The sequence below is a fragment of the Condylura cristata genome, unplaced genomic scaffold (genome assembly GCF_000260355.1).
Source record: "Condylura cristata isolate star-nosed mole 26May11 unplaced genomic scaffold, ConCri1.0 scaffold00032, whole genome shotgun sequence".
NCBI classification, from domain to species: Eukaryota; Metazoa; Chordata; class Mammalia; order Eulipotyphla; family Talpidae; genus Condylura; species Condylura cristata.
In genome coordinates this window covers 328,233-352,176 of record NW_004567133.1, presented here as the reverse complement: position 1 = coordinate 352,176, position 23,944 = coordinate 328,233, and the positions used below count along the sequence as shown (strand labels likewise).

The following is a 23,944-nucleotide window of genomic DNA, read 5'->3' as shown; positions in this document are numbered from 1 at the left end:
GGTCCCACTCCTGGCCGGCCGGCCACTCCCTACCCGCACTTTCTAGACCTGACGCGAGGTCGGCCTAGAACCAAGGCGGAGGCGGGAGAGACTCCTCCTCCCAGGGACCCCGCCCTATCGGGCAGAGCAGGCCCGCCCGGGCTCGCGGATGACCTCATGGGGTTGGGCAGATGTCCAGGTCTAGCCCGCACTCCCGTCATTTTGTCTCCTTCCTCCCCCTACTCAGTGGCTTTAGGATTAAAGTTCAAATTCCTTCCTATGGGCATTAGCAGCCCCACCTTCTCTCCCCAGCTTCATCCCTTCCCCTAGCCAGTGGAACCCTCAGGCTCACAGGCCAGAGCCTTTGGGACCTGAAATTCTTCCTACGATCTTCCTCAGGGCAGCATCTATTGCACCGTGTCCCCCACTCCAATTAATCTCGGGTTAAAATATAGTTACCCAGACCCCAATTCCTGACTTTGGGGTGAGGAATCTGCATTTTAAAAGAAATTCCAGGATGATTGTGATGTGTGCTAGACTTCAAAAGTCAGTTTCATTCCCATCCAACTAGTAGTGGTCCTGAAGCTCCAGCAGGCTTGTTTGAACAGCTTGCTGGGCCCCATGTACTAAGGTTCCTTTTCAGTGGAACTGGAATCCTGCCCAAGCATCTATTTCCTCCAATCTTCAGGGATGCTGCTGCTGCTGTCTCAGACCAGCTCTGAGACCATTTCTTCAAGATTATGTCCAGGGGAACAATGTTACCTGTTTCCAGCTTGCTGAGCACTAAAACCTGCACAAGACACTTCAGACAGATGAACTCACTTGCTCAAGGCCACACGGGTAAAACAGGATTTGGACCAGGGTCTTCTAAGCCCAAGGGCTGGGCTTTCTCTGCCTCCTGTGCACTGCTAGTGACCCCTTCCCAGGGGCCTATCTTATCTCTCAGGTCATCCAGGTACTCCCTGACACGTGCGAAGGTGAAGGAGAGGGCTTAGAAGTCCCTCTGCCACTCTACTCTGGGCCCAGGGTGCCTAGAGAGCTCATAAAGGGGGTAGGAAATCACCCCCACATGGCCCCATTCACAACTCATTGGGAGTAGAAGATCGCTGACTTCTCACTGATTGGCTTTAGAAAGTTTCCTGGACAGATGACTTGCAGCTAGATGGGAGCAACATTTGACATGCTGCAGAAAGAACCGGATAAAGGAAGGGTGGTTGGATCCTGAGGCCAGAAAGAGGAGTCACAACACAGGTTCCCAGGCACCCAGTCAGTGCTGCCCAGAGGCTTAGTCCAGACAGGTCTCCTGGTAGGACACACAAGTACAGATGGGGTGTAGGATTGAGCAGCAAATGTCAACAGTGCCCTCAGGTAAAGAACGGTGTGGGGAGGAAAATAATAATGTGGGAGGTGTGAGGAAGGCGCCTTGCCGGCCTTTCCTTCCCCTACCTACTTCAAACCTGGCTTTTCTTTTGTCATCTTCCAGCCCCCTTTTTCCCTTTTTTTTTTTTTAAGATTTATTTATTTATGCATACATAACTGGGGGTACAGGCGAGAGGTGCAGGGACGGTGAGAGGATTCACCAGAGACAGAGCAGAGTGGGGAGCAGAACAGGCCGACTGATGGAAGCACACTGCTGAGGGGAGCAGCAGGGTCAGGAGAGGTCTGCCACACCATGTGGTCACCTCCGGGGCAGCACTTCATGCTGAAGTGGCTTTAGCTTCTTAGTGCTGTGCTTTTAACCCGCTGCGCCACCAGGGAGGGCCCTCTTTTTGTTTTTTTAATGAGTTCAGCTTTATATCGAACATGTTACAAAAGAGGTTTAGTCAAAACACCAAAGCCCATGTAACCAGCAGACATCTCAGATTCTTCTTTCTTTGCTTCTTGTTTCTTCTCCTCGGTTGGAGCAGCAGCAGTGGAAGCACCTGTTGCTGGGGCAGGTCCATAAGCCCCTGCATTGCAGAGGAAGGAGACTCCTAATGTTGACACTTGCCAGGGCCTTTGCAAATAAGCCAGGGCAGAGAAGTTCATCTTTTACATCTGCTGCTTTAACAATGTTGTCGACCTTATTCTCTCCATCACCTCATCGTCTCACAAGATGAGAACCCAGAGATACAGGTGAGTGCCAAGATGGAAGCCACAGGGTGGGTGAGAGTCAGACAGATGTTGCCCAGGTGGTGCTTTGTTGCTGTTTAGTCACTGGATTAAGTGAGGTCCTTACCTCAGTGCAGCTTCAGCTTTCTTAGAAGGACCCAGCACCTTAGCAACAGCAGAGGAAAACCATCACCTTCTTCTGAAGGGTAGACCTGAGATGCAGGGTCAGCAAACCCTCTGGACAGTGCTTATTCTGTGCCTCTTCCTGCTCATTCCTGGATCTTAATGGACCTATGGAGGAGCACAGCCTGGGAGGGGAGAATAGCCAGGCCTCCGGGGCTGGCTTAGGGAGCCCTAGAGAGGGAATGCGAATCCTAAAGCCCACAGTGAACATGTAGTATGCAGGCCAGGACCCAGCAGTGCATATCCACTGAGTCACCCTCTCCTCTCCCAAACATCCACTGAGCACCTGCTGCATGCCAGGAACTGTGCTGCACAAGCCCCAGGAAACAGCAAAGAACGGAGTCCCGGGGGCAGGAGGACAGGGTTTCAGGGAAGGCCTCTCCAGGGTAAAGGGCAGATATGAAGGAGGAATGGAAGCAAACCAGGTGAAGAATGTGGGGAGACAACTTTCAAAACAGAAGTTTCAGCATTTGCAAAACCTCTTGGGGGAGAGAAGTCTACTTAACTAAGCCCAGTGGACGTGACAGTGAAGAGAAATCTAGAGAGATGAAGCCAGGCAGGTGGGCTGGGACCACAGCCAGAAGCTGACGTAAGGAGTTTGGATTTCACCCTTCCACACCCTTTCACAATTATGAACGCAAAATGGATCAGACTTAAATGTAAAGCATAAAACATTAAAAACATGGAAAAGAAACACAGAGAAAATCTTAAGGATCTAGAGCTAAGGGAAGAATTTCTAGACTGGACACCAAAGTCATAAACCATAAAAGAAAAGTTGATAAAGAGGACCGCCTCAAAATTAAAATTTTTTATTCTCTGAAAGAGTCTGCTAAGATGATGAAATAACAGCTATCGATTAGGAGAATACATAGGCAAACCACACAAGCAACAGAAGACAAATATACAGGAACAGCTTTTCTCTAGATCTGGAATAGTTTTCCAAAACCTCTTTGAAATTAAAAGCAACACAATAATAAACAATCTAGTTAGAAAATGGGCAAAACATCAGAACAGAATTTTGATAAAAAGGATATGTTGATGGCATTTAGTTGAACATACATGAAAAAATGTTCAACAGCTTTAGCCACTAAGGAAATGCAAATTAAAATCAGAGTGAATTATCACTACACATCTATCAGAATGTCTACAATAAAAAAAACAATGGTAACACCAAGTGCTGGTGAGGCTGCAGGGTGAATGAGTCCCCCCTACATTACTGGTAGGAATGTGGAATGGTACAGCAGCTGTGGAAATGAGCGTGGCAGTTTCTTATAAAACTACATGTACCGGCCCGCCCTGGTGGCGCAGCAGGTTAAAGCACAGCACTAAGAAGCTAAAGCTAAAGCATGAGTTCAATCCCCACCTGCCCCAGAGGTGACCCACATGGCGCGGCAGACCTCTCCTGACCCGCCCGCTGCTCCCCCCTGCAGTGTACTTCATCCATCTGCCTGTTCTGCTCCCCACTCTGTCTCTGGTGAATCCTCTCACTGTCCTTGCACCTCTGGCCTATACTCCAGTTCTGTATCCATAAATAAATAAATCTTTTAAAAAAAAAAAAACAACTACGTGTACCAGGTAATCCAGCATTTGTACTCTTGTGCGTGCAATAAAACTTTTGTTGACACAAAAATCTGCACACAAATATTTGTAGAAGCTTCCTTTGTAAGAGCCCAAACTGGAAAAAGAAATCTTTAATGGGTGACTGGTTAAACAAACAGTGAGTGGTACATCCAAACCATGGAAACCACTCACCAATAAAAAGGAACATACTATTGATACTTACGACAACTTGGATTTCAAGGGGATTATGTTAGTGAAAAAAAAAAAAGATCCCAAGAAGCTACATGCTACATGATTCCATTTATATAACATTCTTGAAATGACACAATTACAGAGAGGGAGAACAGGTTAGTAGTTGCCAGCGGTAAGGGAGGTTAGTAGTTGAAAGGGAGGTGGCTAATGCTATAAATGGGTTCAAATACCAAACTGGATGAGTGTGAAGGGGGAAGAGATGGATATGGATAGAAAAAAGATCTGGTGTCCACGGCTGGGACTTTGTCTCTGGTTCAAAGGCTTAAACCAAGAACATCTCACCCAGATCAAATTTCTTCCTGGCAGCTTTGGCTGTTAGGAAGCAGCACTTAGAAGGCAGAGAGACCATGTGTCCCTACCCCAGACCATGCAGTAGAGGGAGCAGAGGCCAAAGAGAAAACTCTAGAGGCTGGCAGGGCACAGCACAATCACTGGTTGAACCCATCACCTACTTGCAGATCCTGCGGTCCAGTGAAAGTGGCTCACCAAGTCCTGCTACAGAATGTTATCAATAGAGACATCAGGACCAGCTTGTCTTTTGATTCTCTATCAAGACCTCTTCCCATGGCTCCCTGCATTGGGCTTTCTTTGTCACTTCCCAAATTGCAGGCTCTCCACGAGACAGCAGGTTGGAGTGTGCTTCCCACACATTAAGCAAAGGATTACTTTTTGTTTCACTAAGCACTGTTTTTCTGCCATGGGAATAACAATCATAACGCTAGCTAACATGTACTGAGTCCTTCCTGTGGTGATGAAGATGGGTCATCTTCACAATCCTCATGACAACCCTATGGTACAGCTACTACTATGATTCCCACTTTACAGATTAAGAAACTGAGGCTTGGAGCAATTTACCAATTGACCCAAAGTTAAACACATCAGTTCAAACCACTACCACATTTCCTGCGGCCTCCCAAGTCTGCTGGGAACCAAGAGATAATACTTCAAATACTGTTAAGTACTATAAAGACATAAAGCATGGGGACAGAGGAAAATCTCTTGATCTGTACATAGGATGATCAGGGAAAGAGTCTGTGAAGAAATAGTGACATTTGTACAGAGTCCAGACTGGCAATGAGCCCGCCATGCCAAGATCTGAGACAAGGACATTTTTGACAACAGGAACAGTTGGAATTTTTTCCCAAGGACAATGGAAACTCTTTGGAGGATTAAAGCAGGGGAGTGACCTGTTTTGTTGTGTGGTGAGTAGATTACAGGGAGGTTCCAGAGAATAAAAGCTTTGAAATTTTCAGGAAATATGATGCTGTTGGTCGAAGAGGGAACACAGGGCAAGGGTATCTGGGGCCAGCACTCTCATTTTGCTCCCCACAGTCTCGCCTCCTCCCCATAAGATCGTGGCATTTGAAAATAAAGAAGGAAACCTGGTCTCAGCCGGAACCACCCAAGATCCTACCACTTTGGCTGATGGAGTCAAGCAGCTTTGGGGGAGAAATGCCTGGGATCTCATGGGGACCGGAGGGGAGGTGTTCCAGTTGGGATTTTTGCTCCAAACTATCATCAGGAGGTAGATTTCCCCAGGGCCACTCTATCTCCACGTGTTCTTTACCAGGAGATGGCTGGGATGGGTAAGAGTCCCTCCCCCAAAATCTCCACCCCAGGAACTCCCACAGGTTTGCTCCCAGTTGGGAAGTTCCTTCTCTGATTTCACCTTCTCCCGGGATCTTGGCTGAATTACTTATGATGGGGAGGAAGGAAATCCCCAGGAGACATTTAGGAAAAGCAACTTCTATGTACCTCTCCTTCCATCTCTCTCCTCTCTCTCCCACACTCTCCGGGCCCTGCTTGGCCAAGCCCAGGCAGGATTCCATCGTGTCTGGGGAGGGACAGAGGGTGAAAGATGCCAGCAACTCCCCTGGCTGCTGGCTGAATTCACCTTCCTTTCCTTGCTCCCAGAAAACACACACACACACACACATTCCTTTCCACAAGCCACAGCCTCAAGCCTTGATTGGCTCCAGGCACGTAGCTACTTGCAGGATCATTTACTAGTGACCCTCAGCCTTCACCCTACCTTTCTCATCAGTGAAACCTGAGGTCCCCAATGAGAAGAGAAGCCCCTATCTAAGGACACAGCGGGGCTAATTCTGGATCTTAAAACAGCAAACTACTTTGTTCTGAGCAATGCGTTGGTAGGCGATTCCACTGTGCAAACCTCCTGGCACGAGCCTACTGTGTGCAGCACGTGACTGTCCTCCAAGGCCCTCGGGCCCATTAAACTTCCAGGCTTAGAAAAGGTCCTGGCACTTAAAGAAGTGGGGTGAGTAGGGGTTGATCGAAAGTGCCAGAAATGTCTGCGTGGAGGCCCTGCCTAAATACCTAAAAACCATCTCTAATATTAGGTTAACGTCATGACCGATTCCTCATGAAGCCACTTCATGTATTGAATCCTACTATGCACATGTGCATCTACATGTAACACACATGTGACATATCTTGGGGGAGGGCGGAGCCTACTGACTTTCTAGTGAGTTGATTCTTCCAGCAAGCCATCCCTGTTGCTCGTCACCCACCCCGCAGCCATTGTCGCTCTCCCCTGTCCACACCTCTCCTACCTCGTCCATCTCTGCTGTCCCCCAATCTTGGGTCCTCCTGCCATCCTTTCTTCCTGCCCCACACCACCTGCAAGCTCTTGAACGCTGAACCCTTGAATTTTGTTATCTTGTGAAATATTCCTACTAGTCCTTGGTGAATCCTCCTGTGCTTTTGTTTGGCGCAGCAAGTCAATTTAAGTGTGAGACGCGCTTGAGTCTCCACCGGCTCACCCCATCCAGTCCCCAAGAACGCCACAGCCTGCCACAAAGCCATTTGTCCAGGGGGGCACCCACCCAAGTCGCAGCTCACAGTGCCTAGGCGCCACTACTCAGTTTAGGCTTTGCAGCCAGGAACCCCAGGTGGTGGGTGGAGTGTTCACCTGTCAGGGCAGGGGCGTGGCCCACAGGACCTCAGCACCTTTCCGGCCAAGCCGCACCCGCATCTGCCACCCAGCGAGATTTCATAGCCACAGACCCTCCCCATGCCCAGCCCAAGGATTCCAGGGAGGTGGGGCAGGGAGAGGGCTGGGGGCAGGCAGTTTCCAGCGAGGTCTCCTTGGCTACAGGACCTCGGAAAAGTCCCACAACCTCTGCAATGCTCTGTCTTGAGGGTTTCACTGGCTCCACGACATGCCCTCAACACAAGGGCGCAGCTGCTGTGGGTACTGGCCTAGCAGCGCTAAGCCCAGGGCAGTTCAGTCCCTCAAGTGTGAGTCAGCCCAGGGCCAGGACCACCCCACCCTCTCTTCTCCCAGCCCGCATCTCCTCCTCACCCCAGCCAACAGGGTTAGGGTTACTCCCACAAATATTTGCTGTAGCACCTCAGATGTCCCATCCAGGTTCCCCTCATTGCCTCTGGCCATCCACAGACACACGCTCCATTTACTCCGAAATATCTGATATTTATTTCCCAACACTTTGATAATATTTTACAAATTGAATAAAGGGAATGAAGGGGAACGTGTGGAACCCCAGGCCCGGCCTAGAGTTCCCAATGGCAGGTGACAGTATGAAAACTCCTTACTCACAACTCCTGGCCTGCTGCCCTAACTTCTCACATCAACCTTACCTAAGAGTGAGGTGGGGGCTTCCTGAGGATACAGGGATCCCCCCTAGAGGGGACTTCGGGTATCCTCTTTCAGGGTCTTAACTGAGTCAGGCTGGGTACAAGTGTGGGCCCGGATGTGGCGCCTTCTACGCCTCTCCTGCCTTCGGGCCAGCTGCCGCAGCTGTTTCCGAATGGCCCACAGCACCAGGTACACTTCCCGCAGCATCTCAGCCTCCGGAGACTCCAAAGGGGACCCGGTTCTCATCTGGGAGGCAACTGAGGTAGAACTCACAGATGGCTATGAGAGAAAGAGAAGGAGAGAGATGGGCACATGTCAACAAGTTGGTTGAGGGAGAAGCCACTGGTGGAACCGCCTGATAAACAGCAAAGGCTGGTCTAATGCCACCTCCTCCTCTAGGCCTCGACCAGGCACAGCCTCCAAGGCCTTCTCAGGCTGTCTCTGTGCGTTTACTACACATGTGTAGACAGGCACCTCATGTCGCACTTTGCCCCGCAGACCAGTTTGTTACTAGAATGCAAGCTCCTGGAAGGCAGGGGCCAAGTCTGACCCACCTTTGTGTCCCCGCAGGAGTTCACGGAGGTTAACATGAAGACAGACTGACACTCTGACCTCCACCTCCAGCTCAGCGCTCGCCCCTCCCCTCCAGGCCGGTTCACCCCACTGCCTCCTGGACATCTCCGTGCAGGTGTCCTACAGACATCTCGTCTTGTTCCAATGCCCCACACTTGTCACCTCCTCCAGAGTCTGCATCTACTCTTAATTCTCCCGGTCAATGGCTCCAGTCTGCTCTGACTGCCTCTTTTCCCTCCGACCTCATCCAGTCAGCCGGCACAAGTCCATCTCTTAAAGATCACTCCAGTTCATTGACTTGCTCTGCCTGATGCCTCTACCCCGTCAAGGACATCCTGGGCGGTGACACCTTCACTGGACCTTCCTGCCCCTCCCCTTGTCTCCTGACCCCACTCACTCCCGAACTTCAGAATTATTAGTAATGCCAGGATACTTTATTCAAGACCAAAACATGTCAGTTTGGCAGTGCTCTAGATACTCCCCTTTAAAATATTTCTGACTGAGATTATCATAGACTTATATGCAGTTGTAAGAAATAACAGATTGCCTGTATATTCTTTATCAGTCCCCTAATAATAAAGTCTTGCAAAATTATGATATAACATCACAGTAAGGCCACAGTAAGACACCAAAGCAAATCTCTTAAACCACATTTCCCCATTTCACTTGTGCATGCCTGTGTGTATGTGTTCTGTGTGTTGAATTCTACCCAGTTTTTATCACTTGTGCAGGTTCATGGGTCCAGTTACCACAGCCAAGTACAGAACTCTTCCATCATTTCCCCCTGTCGCCCTTTAAAGCCAATCCCCTCTCCCTGGCAACCACTACATCCGGTCTTCATTTAATTATGTTATCTCAAGGACAGTATATAAAACAAATGGAACCAGACAGTATGTAATGTTGGGGATGGGTTGTTTTCACTCAGCATGAGACTTATCCAAGTGGCTGCACATATCAACACGTGGCTAAGAAGTATTCCACAATGTGGACCCATCACAGTTTAACCACACACCCAGTAAGGAGCATTTGGGTTGGTTTTGGCTACTATGAAAAAAATCATTGTGAACATACAGATTTTTGTGTGAACATAAAATTTCATTTATTTGGAATAAATGCTCAAGAGTACAATGGCTAGGTCCCATGATAACTGCATATTTAACTTCATGAGAAACTTTCAAACTGTTTTCCAGAATGCCTGTACCATTTTACATTCCCACCTACAACATATGAGTGCAGGTTAATTTTCTAGACAAAAGTCTGATTGTGTCAACTCTGCTCAAATGTTTGCAAGGGCTTCCATGGCTTTTAGCACCAAAGTCAAACTCCTGAACTGGGTCACCTGAACTGGGGGAGCCCGCCCTCAGCCCCAGGGTCCAACCCATATGCTTTCCTCCATCCCTACCCCTGTTACTCTGCCTTCCTGGTACACTCTTCCCCCACCCCTTCTCCACCCTTGTCAGGCTAAATCCTCCAGGGCTCAGCTTTACCCTCTCTGCTATTGGGAAGGCCTTGACTCCCCAAGCCTGCTGCAATACCCTTCTCCAGGTTCCTCCTCTTTCTCCCCCATCACACCCCCTAGGGTACTGTACGAACAATGCCTATGATCTTGGCTGGGGCCTCTTAGTTCTGGGTAAACCTCGAATGCTGTGGCTCCTGCCTGCCTCAGTGCCTACCTCATAGTAGAGGCTCAGGAAATAAACAAGTGAATGGAGGGAGGAGAGGAGGGTGTGGGAGACAAGGGGTATATAGCTAGTACTGACCTTCCAGCTGCACATTTGCCAGCCAGACTGTAGCACTGAGACCATGAGTGTGGAGACGGACTTGACAGCTGATCGGGGCAGCTGCAGCAGGGATCGGCCCCCCTGGTCCAGCTCTTCTCCAGCCCCATCTGTTGTCGTGGCTAACATGCAGGGATCCGTTTCCGTGGGGGATTCATCCATCGTGAGGAATTTGGCTTCTTTTGGAGCCTCAACCAACTTGAAAGTCTCAACCAATTTGGGAGTCTTCTCCACTCCCTTCAGTACAGTTTTCTTGGGGTCAGGGCTTTCTGAAATAGCTGGCTTGGCTTTGTGTTTCCAGAAGGAAACCTACAAACCAAAATGGAGAGAGAAGAGACAGAGGAAGGGGCAGAAGGGATACAGCAGTCAGGGGAAAGGATAGCCTCACATCCTCCCCACAGCTGTCTTCTCCCTTCTTCCTCCAAGTCTTGTTTGGCCACAGGAGGCCGGGTTGGAGGGTGGGGGAGCTGTTTTCTGTGACCTAGAGGTCACTGACTAGCACCTCCCCTCCTGGTATGTCATAAAGGACAGTCTCTGAAACGTACCCAGCAAGTAAATTTTCGCCAAATCCATCGGAAGAACCTCATGACCACAGCCATTTCGCCAGAAACACAACACACAGGCCCAAGGAGGGGACCGTATCAGCATTTGGTAGGGTGGGGGGAGGGGGGCAGCTTCAGGCCAGTAGCCACCAAGAGATCTTGAGGGAGCGTCAAGCACAGCAATGAAGAAAGAAACAGGGAATCCAGGGGGAAAGCTCCCCCAAAAGATTCATCCTGGGCCTTTCCTCCCCTCCCTGGGACAGGGAGAGGAGTCGGAGTGGATGAGAACCCAGAGGGAGAGAGAGTTCTAGCCCATTGTGAGAACCTGCCCAGCCCAGCACCAACCCGCAGGGCCCTTTAAAGACCCCCAGAGCCAGTCCCAGCACCCTCTGCCTTCTTTCCCCAGATCCAGAAAAAGGAAACAAAATATTCATGGAGGAGGGAGGACCTGGTACTTCCTGTTCTCCTGTGTGTGTCCTGCCATGGAATTCTCACAGCAACCCTTCAAGGTAGGTATTATTGTCAGTGCTGTTTTACCCACGAGGAGCCAAGATTCAGAAAAAAAACAAGGAACCTGCCTGAGGTCACGTAGACCTGGGGAGTCATTGGCCAGGGAGCCCCAGCTTGTTGGGCCTCCACATGGAGCCGGTCCCAGGCCCTTTCTGCCCTTACCAGAACTCTTCGCGAGGCAGATGGCACTTCTCCCTTTCCCCACTAGATGGGGTCCTTCCCCCTACCTGCCTGTTCCGCCTGGGACGCCTGCCGAGGCTGTCAGGGAGGAGCCTGCTCACCCACGCGGCTCAGTCCCCGGCCAGCCGGGGGTGGAAGCCACGGAGTGCGGCCAGGCCTGGCGAGGGCACCGTGTGCCCGGGAAGCCTGGCCCACACCCAGCGCTGAGACAAGGGGCCCATTCAGGGCCCCCCACCCCACCCCCAAGCAGCCACCCGGATCCAGCCCGCAGAGGGGACACACTGGGAAGCTGGGGGTGGATCCGGCACAATCACCAAAGGCCTCATTGTTTCCCTGTCCCCCCCAGCACGTGGGCAGATGGCCCCCTCCCCCTGCTACTCCTCTGCCTTGCCTGGATTGCCCCTTCCCGGGACCAGAGCTGCGGCTCCCCCCACCCCCATCTCTTTGGACCACTCAGTGGTCACCACACCAAACTCCTCTGGACCAGACAGAGAGGGGAGCTCACAGACGGTCTCCCACAAGTGGAAATTGCCTGCAGGCTCCTGGTCTCGGCATAAGCAAGGAGATGCCAACCTCCAGATTCAAGTTTCTTCAGATTTTTTAATTATAATTATTATTTTAATAACAACCTGAATCCCAGAACTTCCAGATACTGTCCATATTCCCTCCCCTGGGTTGAGGAGAGAGGGGCACTGTGAGGGAATGAGGTGGGGATGGAGTATCTGCTAGGGAGCCTCCAGCACCCTCAAAACATCTGATGCTGGGGTCCCAGAACACCAAGGGAGGGAGGGGTGGCTGGGATCCCTCCTGGAGGGGAGACTTCTAACACCAGGTCCTGAAGCTCTCCCTCTCCCATCGTGGCCTGGGGGTGCCCCAGCCCAGCCCCAGGAGACTATGGGGAGATCCAGGGAGGGTCAGGGGATAGGTCAATTCTGAGCCTTCAACTCCCATCCCCGGGAATCAGGGGGCATTAAAGCTGCATAGGAAGAGGGGGGCGGCAGCTGGAACAAGGCCTGGCAGCTGTGGCAGCCCCCAAAGGCACATTGTGAGGGAAGGGAGGCTCAGATAGAGGGCCCGTTGGGTGCAGGGGGCCCAAGCCGAGGGACCCCCGAGGAGGGCAACTGGGCCAGCTGCTCGGGACTGGCCAGGGCACGCAGCAGTCCATTCTCCTGCTCCAGCGCAGCGTTCCGCTCAGCCAGTTCCCGGATCTGCTCCTTCAGCACCTCCACCTCCTCCCGGACCGCAAACATGAGGTGGGACTTCACCAAGTCCTGGGGTCCAGGGATAGACAAAGTGTCAGGGGTCCCAGGTCAACCCGACTTCATCCCTTGCCTGGTGCCTTGAGGGCCAGGGTATGAGAGCCCCTGCTCCCAACCCCTAGGGAAGGGGGAAGGGCAGGGAATGGGGCAAGGACACTGGACAGGAGCAAGGTCAGGGCGCAAAGGCAGGGGGTGGGGGCAGGAGCAGGAGCAGGTCAGGGCCCAAGGGAAGCCACTGGGAAGACAGGGAGGACGGGGATGGGTGGAGCAGGTGGGTCTAGGCATCAGCACCTGACACTTCCTGGGATCAAGATGGTTTCTCTTACCATAGCTTGTTCGATCTTGTTGTCAATGCCAACCAGGCTTCCGGAGCCGCTGGAGAGACAGGGAGATGAGGCGTGAGGAGCAAGTGCCAGCCAGGCGTCTGGACTCAGCCGTCTGCCTGCCCAGGTGCTGCTCACAGCAGACTTTGGCCTCCTCCACAGCCCCGTGTGCTGCAGCCTCCCACCCACACCCCCGCCTGTACCTGTGACAGCAGAGAATCAAGGAGAGGAGGGTTTTGTCCATCCCCCGGCGGGCAGAGGGCCGCTGCCCAGGTCCACCCAGGCCCCGGTGGGGTGGGGGTACAGGTGCCCCTCGGATAGGAGATGCTCCCCGAGGGGAGCAAGGAGAAGAGACACATCCCCTTTTCCGGGGAGGCCCCGGAGCCATCCCCACCACTCTCGTCTCATAGGATGACACCAGAGACTTGACAGAGATCCCTGGTTGGGCCATCCCCAGAGGGAAAGGGCCCTCAGGTTCCCTCCAAGGGAAAGGGCTATATTGGAAGGATTGCCTGGGGGGCTCAGAGCCCCCCGGGCAGAATGGGATCTGGCTGGTGCCAGGCAGGCAGAGGAGACAGTGCCTACAGGGTGCTGGCCTGAAAGATATACAACCACCACCCCCAGGGCAACGGCTGGCTGTGATTGGCTCCTCAGGGACACGGGGACCCCCTCCCGCCAGCTCCGCGGGCTCCACGGTGGGCGGGAATTCCCAGACGCAGTCAGTGCCAGTGTCCCCTTCTCACCCTGGCAATTGTCCCAGAGTAGAGAGGAGGGGGCCAGGCAGAAGGAAGTCAGCTGGTGGCAGGGTTGGGGGAGGGGCTGCAGGGCCAGAGGCCCGGATGGGGAAGGGTATAAAGGGTGAGGGAGAAACTAGCCTCACCTCCCACCCCATCCTGCCCCGCTGGACTAACACTGGTCTCCCCCAAGGCCTCAGATCCTTTCAGCAGTGAGCTGAGAATAAAGTGGAAGTTTCGGGGGAGGGTGGTCTGATGTGTGCTCATGGTCTTCCTTGAACTGTGAGCACCCACCAGAACACAAAGTGCACATCGTGGGTGACCACTGGGGCTTTGCCAGGGATTCCCCGACCTCCCTGGGTGACAGCAGGGAGGCATGGGGAAGGTTACCATAGCAACAACGAGCCCAGCGCCCTGGACAGGTACAGGCTATAGATCTGGGGAGGGAGCAAGGGTTTAAGGAGAGGTGGGAAGGTAAGACTGGAGGCAGGACACAGCGATCAGGAAGTGGGGGGTGGAGGGTTGCTTGGAGACCTTGGGAGCAGAAGACAGGGAGGGGAGAGCTGGTCTGGCTGTAGTCTGTTAAGTGGCCACTAGAGGTCGACTCAGGCCTGGCTCAGCAGTCCCGAGGGCCAAGCTGGGGTCCCAGAACCTGGCTCTCCCTCCAGATGTGTCTCCCTGGCATGGCCCAGGGCCTGCACAGGCCTTTGCACCTCACCCCAGCCTCCAAGGCTCCCTCTCCACCATCACTCAGACCGTAGGTTCCTGCCTTACTCCACAGTTCACCACCAAACACTGTCCAACTTCTGGCTCCCGACCCCTTGAGCAAGATCAACAATCCAGCCCTCAAGCCCCTAATTTTGTCCAAGTACGTGCCCCAAAATCCTGCATCCTGCACCCTGGTGCTCCCTTGTCAAGTCCTGTCTCTTGGTTGTCAGTTCCAACTTGCTTCCCTGTGGGGGGAATTAGTTCTCAATTCAAGGTGACCCTTGAATGAGGCCCTGCAGCCAGGAAGGGAGCACGAGGGAGCTGGGAATTTTCCATTTCCCATCCCAGCTCTGGATGCAGAAGGTGCTGACAGGTGAAGTAACTAAGGAGGTGACCAGGCCTGAGAGCGTAGGACAGGGTGGAGTGGGGGGAAGGGTACCTAGACTCTTGGTGTTGGAGGGGAAAGACAAGTTTAAGAGTGAGGGGCAGGTCAACCAGCTGGAGACTTAACAGTTTTCAAGTAATTTCAATTTGAGACACCTGGGTGGAGACTGGGTCACCAAAGAACATGCCGCCCACCCCCCCACAGTACACCAGACACCCAGACACCAAAAAGAGCCAGATTCACAGGAAGGAACACTGGACTTGCTTGGCGGGCACTAGGGTGAAGGTGTCAAGTAAGCTGTTTGTTCTTGTCAAAAATAAAGAAGTAATACAATAAACATTTGTTGGCTGACAGATGACTATCTCCTATTTGTCCAGTGCTTGAATTTTGGACAGCACTTTAGACTGTCACATTCTAACAGTAACACTTCAAGGGACCAGGACTCTGGTGACCCAGGACCCCCACCCCTTGAGATCTGAGAGCGCTGTGCTGGGACTCCTGGGCAGGGTGAGGGCAGGAAGCTTGGGGTTGGCTGGACGGTAGCAATCCTCACAAGCCCAGGAGACTTCGTGTGAATCAGAACAAAAAGTTCCCTTCTTTAAGACTCTCATTGCCCTCTTCTGGAAACTGTCATAGCTTCAAATGTTGACAGTGACAACAAACATGATGAAGCGCCCCCTAGAGGTGTGCAGTGCATGGAGATACACAACTTGGGAGTTGGCCTTGGGTCCTGGGGCATGACAGCCCTAGCGGTTGGGCCTCTTGTTTGGAGACCTGCCTTAAAATGAGAATCTGAGGAAGAAACAGGACATCTGGGAGAGGCGGGAAGTTCTGATCCTGGGGAAAAAGCCAGCGCTCCTCCCTTGCTATATTTTAAGAAGCCCCCGGGGCTGGGCCTGAAGCCAACAAAGTGACATCCAGATACCCAGCTACACTCCCTCTTGGATCTGTGGAGTGTCTGGGGTGAGGCCAGGTCAGGAAGCAGGGGCTGGGGGTGGAAGATGGTTTCTTGTCCCTGCCTCTGGTGAGAAAGGACATCCTAGTGATGGCGCCCTCTGCTCCTGTGAGACATGCCAGGAGGAGAGTGGAGAGCATGTGGCTTTGGGGTCAGACCCAGACGATGACTGTAATACCTGTTGGGTGACCTTCGGTTAAGGTTTTAAAAGCTTCCTTCTCTGAGTGTGTGTCTTCACCCAGAAGTGGGGATCATGGGACTGCTTTAAGCTAAGAGGTAGTGCCTGACCCAAAGAAGACACTAGATTAATATACCTTTTTTTCTACTGACTCCTTAGGATTCATTCCTTGTAATACCTTGCTCCCCCATGCTAGGGGATCCACCTATTCAAGTACCTTTTAACTGCCAGGTCCTACCAGGGACATGAGGGTTCAGGACACTTAGGAGCACTTGAGCTGTCTACATGAACCAGGCATCCTCTGTCCTCCCATCCCCAGGTCCTGGAGTTGGTCAGGCATCACAATTCTCTAGCTGGGATCCAGGCACTTAACACTCCAGCTCACTCTTTCCTCTCACAAAGGGAGGTCCCATGCCACTTGCACCCTGTCTTAATGCCAACTATGGGCACACCAGAGAGGTGAGGTGAGGGGCTACACACCCCATTCCAGGGGCTAAGGGGGTGGCCCAACCCAAACCCGCTGGCCCAGCAGGGTGAGGCATGAGGGGCTGGCTGGGCTGGGTCAGAGCCCCAGAGGCTTGGAGAACAGGGTAAAGTGGAGGCTGGGAACCCAACCGGTCAGACTGGGGTGTGTGGAGGGGTGGGACAGAGGAAAGGAGTGTGAGGGGACAGCCAAAAGAACAGAACTGAAGAGGCTTCTGGGGTCAGAGCCTTCTAAGACAGAGAAAGCAGGAGGCTGGGCTCTGAAATCAACAGAGGTAGGGGAAGGGCAGGGAGCCCTCTTGCCAGGGAGCATCCCAAGTGGGAGGGGGAGAGTGGGAAGAGCTGAGAATAGCAGCAATGGGGGCAGGTGACTTTCCTAGCCCTGGCCGACCTCACACCTCACACATTCCTGAGAGCTAGGAGCCCAGAAGCCGCCCTGCCCAGCCCTGACTTGTCCCTCTTCCAGGCCCCTCAATCTCCATCGCACCAACTCTTGGCCACCCCGCTCTTCCCTCTCTGGCTCCCCACTTTCTTCAAGACAAAAGACCCTTTTCTTTGGTAGTACCCAGTCTCAGACTCTGCAGGCGGTGCCAACTAGGGGAAGGCAGGAAGGAGAGACTCCCCTCTGTATAAGTCCCCTAAAGGCTCTAAGTCCCGCCCCATATTTCCTGCCAAACAGGAAGTCCCTCCCTCTGAGGGCCTCAAACAGGAAGTCCCATTCCTCCCTCCAAAATAAAAGTGATGGCTCCCTAATCCTTCTCCTGGGTTCCCATCAGCCTACAGCCAGAAGAGAGAAGCCTGGCTATCCTACTTGAGATTTTGTTCCTCCCTTTTCAGCTTGCAGGCATTCCTATGTTGAAACCCGACCCTCCTAACAGGAAGTTCTGCCCACCAAGCCACTGAATGGGGCTTTCTCCCCTGAAGGGCAAACCCAGCAAGTCTTGCTGTCCTGTGCCTTCCCTAGCTTTGGCTTGACCCCAGGGAAGGTTCAGGCTCTGTGGTGTTTGTGCTGAGAACAGAACCTCAGGACATGCTTTCTTGATAGGAGAGGTTCTAGGATCAATATGCAGCCCATATGGACTCTCAAAGGCACAAGTCCCATTCCTCAGTAGGGAGAGGGAACTGGGAATGGGAGGAGACTAACTCCCTATTCTCTTCTCCAGCACATTTGCCAGTAAGTTCTTAGCCAGATGATCACTAATCTACAAGAGCTCTGGAATTTGACAACCATGGCTCCCTTCAAACTCTAAAAAAGTCTATGATTTGGCAATCCAGGGCCAAGGAGTCCTACCCAACTCTCTCCACAGAGGAGTGGGTCCCAAGTCAACTTTACCCAATGCTTATGCCCAAGCCAGTTTTTTCTGCTTCGGAGGTCCTCTCCAAGTCCAACTTGGGACAGTTTCATGGGGCTACCCCAGATGATGGGTGGGGAGCTGAGCCCACCTACCTATCGTCATCGCTGTCCAGGTGGCCACTGATAGCCAGCATGGAGCGGGCCAGGCTGAAGCTCTGAGCTGCTGCTCCAAAGGGGTCTGGAGACTTGTGAACCAGACTGGCATCAGGGAAGAAATAGAGGGCAGGAGAGCTTGGGCGTGAGTCCAGTGGGGGCACCTGGAAGCAGAGAGGTAGTAACCATCATATCAAGTGAGAAAAATGAACCAGCTGCCTTATAGCTTGCCACGTAAGCTCCCTCTCCACACACCAAACTCTCTCAGGACTCTGGAGTCCTGCCCCCACACCCTGCTCTCCTACAGCTCCAGGGAAGCCACTGGGCTGCCTACTGTAAGGACTAGGTGAGTGGCTTCCAGAAAGTAGCTCCAGAGAGGGGCTCTGGTCTGCACTCCAGTACCCTTCTGTCAGCTGAGCCAGGACCCCCCAGTCAGAGAGGAATCAAAGCGTTTGCTTTCTACCACCTGACTTAAGGCGACACAAATGGCACATTCTCAGAGAGGCATTTCCCCATCATCCAACTATAGATTCCACTGCGATGTTCTATTTTATTTTAAATGGCATCTAACATTATCTGAAATGAAAGTCTTTTTACCTCTGCTACTAGAAGGTAACTGCCAGAGAGCAGAACTTATAATTTGCTCAGTACTATTTGTAGAATGAATGAATCCTCAGACTGGTCCTCCCCACGCCCCCCTCCCCTCTCTGGTCCCCATTCTAGCCTCTCCTCTCTGACTTCTTGGGACTCAGGTGAAGTTCTGCTCCAGCTCCCAGCCGGGTGGGGGAGGGGGTGGAGATGGAGGAGGCGGAGCCTGGGCGTGGACCCACACAGCCCAACAGGCGTTGGGGGCGGCTGCAAAAGGGCGGGGGCCACAGGAACAAGACGCCTCTGTGAGGCCCCAGGAGGCCCCAGCTTCTCGGAAAAGCCAAGAACAGAAAGTCCAGGGTGGTTAGAGGGACAAAGCAGGGAGAGGGGGCCCAGGTGGTGCCCTCCTGGCCACCAGCAGCCACCGAGGAAGAGACATGGGGGAGTGCTAGAAGGGAGACCTCTTTCAGTCAGGGCAGAGATTCGTGCACAGGGAAGGGTCCCTAAGTGGAGGAAGCCCAGGGGGCAGGGGACACTTAAGGAGGATGCTGCACCAAGGGAAGCTCCAGCTAAGTCAGAAAGAGGGGGCAAAGGGGGCTTAAACTGGAAGAATGTGGAGACAGGGACCTGTAAAAGACATAGCATCTTCTCCCCTGAGGTGGGAATAGAACAAAAGAGTTAAGAAAACTAAAGGGTGGGGGAGTATGAGTGATGTGAGCTGGAGGCCAGGGGGTGGGGGTGCTGGTCCTGACCGGTCCTGACAGGGAGCAGACATCCAGTCTCAGGTTATTTTTATACTGTGGTTTGTGCCCAAGGCCAGGAAGGGGGAAAGTTCCCATCCTCACACTCCTTCCCTTCCTGCTGCTATCCAAGTGTTATTTTCTCCTTCGGTACAGAGGCATCCAACCCCCACATCCCTGACTGCTGCCCACCTCCCACTCCAGGGACCCAGGCATCCTGCCCCCACCTCCACCCCCCAGCCCAGACTTGTTCCTCTTTTGGAGACAGGAAGCAGAAGAGCAAAGGACTTAACTCCTTCTAGGCTGCTCCTCATCTCTCCCACTCTATGGTGGCCACCCCCAGTTATCAGTACTAGAGAGGCCCAGACAAAGGGAACAGACACAGACAACTGGGAATGGAGCAGACAAACCAGCAAGCCCCCTCCCCCCATCCTTGTAATGGTTCTCCCCAACCCACCCACCCACTCTGCAAGCCTCAGGTCCTTCCAGAAAGTTGGGAGATGTGACTGGACTGGATGGCTAGAGGGGAAAAGAAAACCCCTTCACCTTTGTAATGGGGCTTTAAGAGAAGGAGCAGAATGCCTACCTCTTACCCCACCCTCCAAACCTAGCAGCTCCTCCCCTAGAAGACTAAACACCCAGCCCTGCCTGGGGCCTCCACCCTCATCCCCTGAAGCCAGAAGGGGTGAGACCAAGACAGAAAGTAAAGTGAGGAGGCCCCATCTCTACAACAGAGAAATGGGACTAGGCTAATAGGGAGTTAGACTTAGGCCAAAGGCAACAAATTAAAGACCAAAGGAAAGGTAGGAGGTGCAGAATATGGGAGACAGGTAGCCTGAGTGGGAAAACAGTTTGTGAGGAGTAGGAATGGACTTCCAAGCGAGATGGCAGAAAGAGAAAAGAGGGGCTCTCTCTGACCTCATAGAGAGGTGACAGAGCAGTATGACAGTGAAGGCGGAGAGGCCCAAGACCACCCAGAGGCATCTCTGCCAGCCCAGAACCCAGGTCTTACCTGCCCCACCTCCTCTGGAGCAACCAACTCCATCCTCAGTCGCAGGGCTCCATCCTTGGTTCGGGACAGTGGAGGGGTCCTTGTCGCTGAGCCCCCAGACTCCACTTCTCCCCTCAGGGAGGGCTGGGGTGTGGCGGCCCTAGATGGGCCAGTGCTGTCCCCGGTTCCTGGCTCTGGGGGGCGCTGCTGGGGTGGGGAGGCTGACAGAGGGGGTGTCTCCACCTTAGTCTTGGTGGATACCCCCAGCTGGCCCAACCCCCCAGTTAAGGAGCGGGCCTGAAGTCCAGGGGAGGTGGGTGGCGGGCGGAGCCAGGAGGTGGGGCCCTGAGACAGGCCTGTCTGTGGGGTAGGAGCACCCAGGCCCAAGCTGGCCAGCTCCAACCTAGAATCCAAAGATCTGCCCCCAGCGCCCCCTGAAGCCCCTCGAATTCCCTCAAGGAGCCGGCCAGAGCTGGAGCCCTCCAGGTCTCTCTCGTAAACATCCACACACGTCCAGCGGCCTCGGCGATAAGGCTCTCCCAGGCCCTGGGGCAGCTTCACCACCCGGAAACGGGAGGCAGGGGCCCCAGGCGGCGGGGAGCCATTCCGGGGGGTGCTCTTGCCCCCAGCCTCAGGGTTGGGCTCCCCGTTGGGTAGGCGGGCTGGGTGCCCAGTTGGGGCCGGTGAGGCGGGGGGATCTGAACCCCCTGGGCTCCCTGGGCCCTCGTAGTCCGTGGTGACGCTGGTGATCTGGAAACTACTTTTCTTCTTGCCCCCGCTCATGGTCCCTGGGGCTCAGGACTGGGCTGAGGTCGGTGGGGGGCGGCTGGGACTCCTTAAAGGAGCTCAGGCGCCCCTGGAACAGGGGGGCCACATGGCAGGGGCATCTGGGCCCCTGGGGACGTCTGGGTCCGACATGGTGGGAGGGCCTTGTGGGAATTGGGGGTGCCTGGTTGATGAAGGGAGAACAGGGTAAGGGAGGTGGCGGGAGGGGAGGGCAGGGGCAGGTTTTTCCTGCTGTTGTCGCTGCTGAACTCCAGAGCTGAGTTTGCAAACTAGAAAGAGAGAAAGAGAGAGAGAGAGAGTGAGAGAGAGAGAGAGAGAGAGAGAGAAAGCAGTGGGCAGGCCACCTCCGGGGCTTCCTCTCTGGGGAGCTGAATGGGGGAGGAAGGGGAAACCGCCAGAGACCCAGAGACAAAGAGACAGGCAGAGACAACAGAGACCCGAGTGGAGAGGACAGATCCCGGCAGGCGCACAGAGCAGGAAGAGGCAGCCCAGACCCAAAGTTGGATATCTGTCGCTTGGGATTCAAACTCACAGGACCCGTGTTGTCCCACAGCAAGGGCTCCTGAGCAGGGGTGAAGTGGCTCCTCAGCCCGGCCCAACCGCCTGGAGGCTTCTGCTAGGCCTTGAGGCCCCAAGCCCCAGCTCCCCCATCCCAGGGCAGGCCCTGCTCCCCCCACCTCCAACCCAGTGCCCCGCCCAGCCCCAAGCCCTACCTCTTGGCCTTGGCCACCAAGCTGGGCTGAGGGTCCGGGCTGCCTAAGATGTCGGACTGTCCTTTCCTCGGGGCCTCCTGGCCCCAGCAGCACAAGCCGCAATCAAAGGGTGTCCAGTCCTCTTCAGGGGCCGCACCTCACCCCACAAGGCGTCTCCATGGAAAGTTTGCTCTCCAGAAAAGAAGGACCCCCTCTCCTTGGTGGTGCCTCGGCACAGCCTCTGAAGCCCCAGGAATCTCGAAACCAATTTGGGAGGGGGCGGTTCAGCCCCCCCGATCGTCCAGGTGGCAGCCGCCTCAGGGGTCTGGGCGGGTAGGTCTCCCAAGACTCCTCCCGCGTGGCACTGCTGGGTCCCTCGCTCCACTCCTCAGCACTCCCGGTCTCTGTCTTTCTCTTTCTGGGCTGTTGACAACCCCCACACCAGGAAGTCCTGCCTCCTCGGGCCTGCTGACTACTTCTCTCCTCCTCCTCCTTCCCCTCTTCCTCCGCCCCCTCTCCCTCCTGGGGCTCACCGCCAGCTGGCCCTGGGCCAAGGCTGCCACTGCTGCTGCTGGTGCAGTTGCCGCTGCCGCTGCTGCTGCTCCGGGGGCCCCAAACGGACTCCTTTAACCCCACACCTGCTGAGCCCAAGCCTAGCAATGCTGCGGAAGGAGGGGCTGTAGAGGGGGAGAGACAGGGGAGGAGTTTGCAGAGAGGTCTGAGATTCCCTCACTAGCAGGCTTTCGCTGCCATTGGCCTGCAGTCGTGCTGAGGAATGGGAAGGAAGTTACTAGGAGCTGGACTGGGCCCCCTCCGCCCCATAAGCGCCAAGCAAATGTTATGGTACTGCCCTGACCATTATTGACATAGCTTCGCTGATTTTCACCCTAACTGTATGAGAGAGGTACTGCTATTCTCCCAGTCTTTATTTTAAAAAGCAGATTAGTATAATTTTAAAACATGCGCCTAAGTAGAGAAAATAGTAGCATGAACTCCCAGGTACCTATCACATCGTTGCAACAATGACCTTGTTTCGTCTATCTCCCCAATGGTTTTTGTTGTTGTCTTAGACTGGGGTATTGAATCAAAACCCAGACTTCGTATTATAACCCTGGTCAGATGTGGAAATTGAACCCAGGAGCTTCAGAAAGGTGTCCGTGGAAAAGCTGGAACATTCCACAACAGAGGGTGTGCTCTTGCCTGGCCCCCATACGGAGAAACAAAGAAGATACCTCACAAAGCTGCTGAGTTGCTCGTTCTCTCCAACCATGTATCTCAGCGAATGCACACACAGTTGCCCACACAGAGGTGCAGGGCAAACCCTGCTGGCCACAAGCCTGGACCTCTTCCTGACGTCTCCCTCTGCTCCTCTCCCATTCTTACCCTTGCTCACCCCAGAGAATCCATCCATATAGGGCCACTGTTCTTGGCAGAAAGAATAAACTTCCAATTGCTATTTTCTCCTTTTTGTAGGGCACCCCGACCAACATTCTTCGAGGAATTTTAGCAAAAGCAGTGTCCAGTGATCACATCTGCCTTCAATCCCAGGTTCAGAAGAAATGGATTCTAATTAATTTGATCAAATGGGCCTATTCCCATACAGCTCCTTCCTCAGTTTTAGCTCATGGAAAAATTTAACCACTTTTTAGGATTAACTAAAAGCAAAATTATGCAAAACCCCTTGCTCGTGTTTATACTTTTATTCTTTATCTCTTTGTTAAAATGCATCTGCAGTGCCTTTCTCCCTTCAGCCAGGGTAACAATAGCTACCACAACCAGGTCCCCTGGCCGCCAAGACCTGGGGTCCAGGACGCAGCCTCCTGCTGTGTCTCTCCTAACCCCCACCCCCATGCAGTCTTCCTAACCCTTTCAGCCAGGCAGCTTTTGGAAAAAGGTCCTGCAGCTCCGCCCCCAAACCCTCCTTCCTTCAGTGCCTACTCGCTACTAACTATTCAAAATTTATCTCTGGACGCTCCCCTTCCCTCCACCGGACGGATCAACTAGAACTCCTCCGTGTCTAGAGTCCAGGGGACACAGCTGGTCTCTGCGGAAAAGTTGAATGAGTACACATTCGTTCAAATTAAAGTGCAAACGTGAAAGGACGGTCATGTGCTTTTAATACGTTACCTCTCCTGGGGGCATTTATAATAACACTTAAATGCATTGGTTCCTTTACAATTTACAAAGCACTTTGTATTATTTTACTACGTCCCTGTTCCTGTAACAGTTTAGAGGTAGGTAACTGATATGGCATCTCTCAGAGAGGTTGTGCAGTACGCCCAAAGTCACACAGCATATTTGCAAAGACTGCCTTGGAAAGTAGTAGTCACGGGTTCCAGGGACGAGGTCCTGGATATCTTTTGCTAGGGAGGTTAGGGTAGCGAGAGGGGAGCAACAAAGTCTCAGTG

At 53.5% G+C, this 23,944-nt stretch overlaps 2 protein-coding genes across 2 annotated transcripts; both read right to left on the bottom strand.

Moving 5' to 3' along the window:
• Positions 1-7,434: 7,434 nt before the first annotated feature.
• Positions 7,435-10,640, bottom strand: LOC101632447 (chromosome unknown open reading frame, human C7orf61). Its single transcript, XM_004691628.2, has 3 exons — positions 10,581-10,640; positions 10,018-10,344; positions 7,435-7,963 (listed from the first exon to the last, which is right to left on the bottom strand). Exons 1-3 carry the CDS (start codon positions 10,632-10,634, stop codon positions 7,730-7,732), a joined length of 615 nt encoding a protein of 204 aa, XP_004691685.1. The 5' UTR covers positions 10,635-10,640; the 3' UTR covers positions 7,435-7,729.
• A 1,668-nt stretch (positions 10,641-12,308) lies between these two features.
• On the bottom strand, positions 12,309-21,985 carry TSC22D4 (TSC22 domain family, member 4). The gene is made up of 5 exons (XM_004691894.2): positions 21,558-21,985; positions 20,080-21,113; positions 17,740-17,903; positions 12,853-12,901; positions 12,309-12,538 (listed from the first exon to the last, which is right to left on the bottom strand). The coding sequence occupies exons 2-5, from the start codon at positions 20,839-20,841 to the stop codon at positions 12,329-12,331; spliced, it is 1,185 nt and encodes a 394-aa protein (XP_004691951.1). The 5' UTR covers positions 20,842-21,113; positions 21,558-21,985; the 3' UTR covers positions 12,309-12,328.
• Positions 21,986-23,944: the final 1,959 nt, after the last annotated feature.